Source organism: Sinocyclocheilus anshuiensis, unplaced genomic scaffold (genome assembly GCF_001515605.1).
Source record: "Sinocyclocheilus anshuiensis isolate Anshui unplaced genomic scaffold, SAMN03320099.WGS_v1.1 scaffold166, whole genome shotgun sequence".
Taxonomy (NCBI): domain Eukaryota; kingdom Metazoa; phylum Chordata; class Actinopteri; order Cypriniformes; family Cyprinidae; genus Sinocyclocheilus; species Sinocyclocheilus anshuiensis.
Window position 1 is genome coordinate 1,671,237 of NW_015546050.1, and position 2,677 is coordinate 1,673,913.

Below are 2,677 nucleotides of genomic sequence, written 5' to 3' on the forward strand. Positions count from 1 at the left end.
CAAAACAACCCAATTGCTGGGTTTGTCCCTATTTTACCCAGCACTGGGTTGTATTTAACCCAGCATTTTTTAGAGTGGACTGTTAAGTGATAAATCCATCACAAATATTAAATAATAAAACAAACACTAACACTGCTTGACAGACTGTGCTCGAAAAGCCAAGACAAAAGGTGGTGTGGATTTTGTGGACAACTTTGTCAAAATGCAGACAGCATTTGAGAAATGACAACAGTTGAGAAAAAGTCAAGGAACATTAAAAAGGCATTAAATAAATAAAGCAGAAATTGTAGGCCATCCCCAAGGAGTGCTTGTTTTCTCAAAATGTGTATCAGAAATCGCCCATTGGAGACATTTAGTAATGAAATCTTTTAGTACTATAGGTAAACTGTACACAATACTTTCACTCCTGTAATTCCTGACAACTCTAAATGTATCACAAAATGATACAGCTTGTCAATGGCAGTAACCTTAAAAGGATTTCAATTAAAATGTTTGTACTTCATTTACCCGTAAAAGCTTGATTGTAGGTTCACGTTATTACTTGCTCTAAGGTACTAATAACTACCTGTTAGGGGTAGATAAAGTACAGAGGTGATTTGGGCTCATAACAGTTTGATGACTGAAAAATTATTTGAAAAATATGTTCTGACGTTCACAGTGAGCACACTTCATATAGGGTTTTCCTGTAATTTTGACCAGTTTGTATATGTGATTTTTAAGATTTAATTTAAAAATAGATTAAAAATTGTTAAATAACTGTAAGGGGCTTCTGTTGCTGTTATAATTGCTGCTCTAATAGATACTATCTTATATACAATCATTCCCACTGAGGCCTGGTCAGTTTGTGGCCTGCAGAATGTTTGCAGAGCTCTGCTAGTGCCTAGCTGCGACATACTACATCTGTCTCCTAGTGCACTATCTAGACAGTGATCCACTGTCTGCTGTAAACTTAACAGAGATAGTTTGACTTTGCTTGTCACTAGTGCCCATCCTGTCTGAAGGTTCAGCAAACAGGTTGGGGAGGTTTTTTTTTTTTTGTTAAATAATGATTTTATTGGTCTGCCCAAAATGTAAACAATAATATACAGTCTACATGTTACGAATGCGATTCGTATAAAAATCTAGCTGTCATTTTTGGGGCAGCAACCATAGAATATGCACAAATCTGCATGATGCATCTATCACTGTAAAAAATGACCGTGAATTTAACGGTAAAAGACTGTAAAAATGCTACAATGCAGGTGCCTAAACCTGAAATGATCATAAACACACCAACGTGCTTAAAAACGTCCCCAAACGGCAACATCTGACTGCAGAAGGATTGTGTGAAGAATGTGGAGGTCAGTGTTTGCATAGGATAATGTGCTGCAGGGATGAAGGCCTGTTGGGCCCGAGGGTGGAGTGGAGCTCATGGATCAGGTTTTCTTCTAAGCAGGTTTAGGCTGAAGTCAATGTTGGGACCAGAGATGCTTCTTTAAAATTGCCTTTATGATCACTGCTGGAACAGCCAAGGAACAATCTGCAGTGAACTTGCGTCAGAAGAATATGTAAGTAAAGGACGTATGTTTATAGCAGATATAAAACTAAAAGTAACTGCTGTTTAGTTCATTTGAAATGTGAACTTCTGAAGGTGGCGTATCACACTCGGTGTTAAACCATTATTATTCAGCATTTATTCTGTGCATAAACTTTTCATGGTTTATATTGAGAAGTTGAACACAAATGTACTGTACTGTTTATTGCATCAATGTATATATTGGTGTTTTTTCAGCACTGATTGTCCTAGATGTTCAAACTCCTTATAAGAAAACAGAAATATTTACTTTAAAAGAGTGCTTACACAGAAATCATTGTGTGTGTTTAATCATAACAGAAATTCATGTAATTAGATACAAGTAAGTTTTAGAGAAAATGTGAATTGCATCTTGCATTGTGTTATTTCACAGCAGTAATCTCCTTCTCATTTAAAATGCATTATATAACTTAATATCACATTTATGTTAATAGCATAATTTTGCTCGTGCTGTATACTGTTGTATTCCATTTTGTGAAATTTGTATTTTCAGTGGGTGTTTACCTAATATATTATTTTGTAGTCCAATTAAACAGGGTCTACATGTCAGTGCTATAAAGTTTTCACAGTTGTTTGTTCAATCTTATTTGCAATCTTTCTCCCTTTGCAGGCACATTTAAATTCCAACCATCTTCAATTCTAAAGTTCCAGCTTTGAACAAAATGCTGGTTATCACAGTCCTGCTGGCTGTCTTTGGCCTTGTCAGATGTCAGGAATTACCAAGTAAGAATCTAACTGACTGCAAAGTTCAGTATGTCAGTATATTTTACGTAAATGAAATGGACCTCAAATTTTAAGAGAAAGTACGATTCTGAAGGTAATCAGACAGCAAGGTATCACAGTGAAATCAATATGGCTATGAAAGAGTATGTTTGCTCCTCTTATTGACCAGTAGAGGGAAGCACGGACCAGTTTAAATCATTCCTGTCCAGTACATCATTATCCATGCAGTAGGGCTACTTGATGAAGATTGAACTCTGTCTCTGTCAATTTTTTTTATTTTTATTTTTTTTGTGGAAACTGATCTGTCAGTTCAATTCCAAGTCCAGATTCCGTATAAATATCCAAAAGTTTCCATTAGGTCCCCCCCCCCCCCCCCCTTTT

General features: G+C 36.1%; 1 protein-coding gene across 1 annotated transcript in view; it reads left to right on the top strand.

The window, feature by feature from the left end:
• The first annotated feature begins 2,235 nt into the window (after positions 1-2,235).
• LOC107699121 (collagen alpha-1(XXII) chain-like) overlaps positions 2,236-2,677 on the top strand; it is a 21,114-nt gene continuing 20,672 nt past the window's right edge. The window contains exon 1 of the mRNA XM_016500294.1: positions 2,236-2,296. Within this exon, the coding sequence (XP_016355780.1) occupies positions 2,236-2,296 (61 nt within the window). The remainder of the gene's footprint in view (positions 2,297-2,677) is intronic.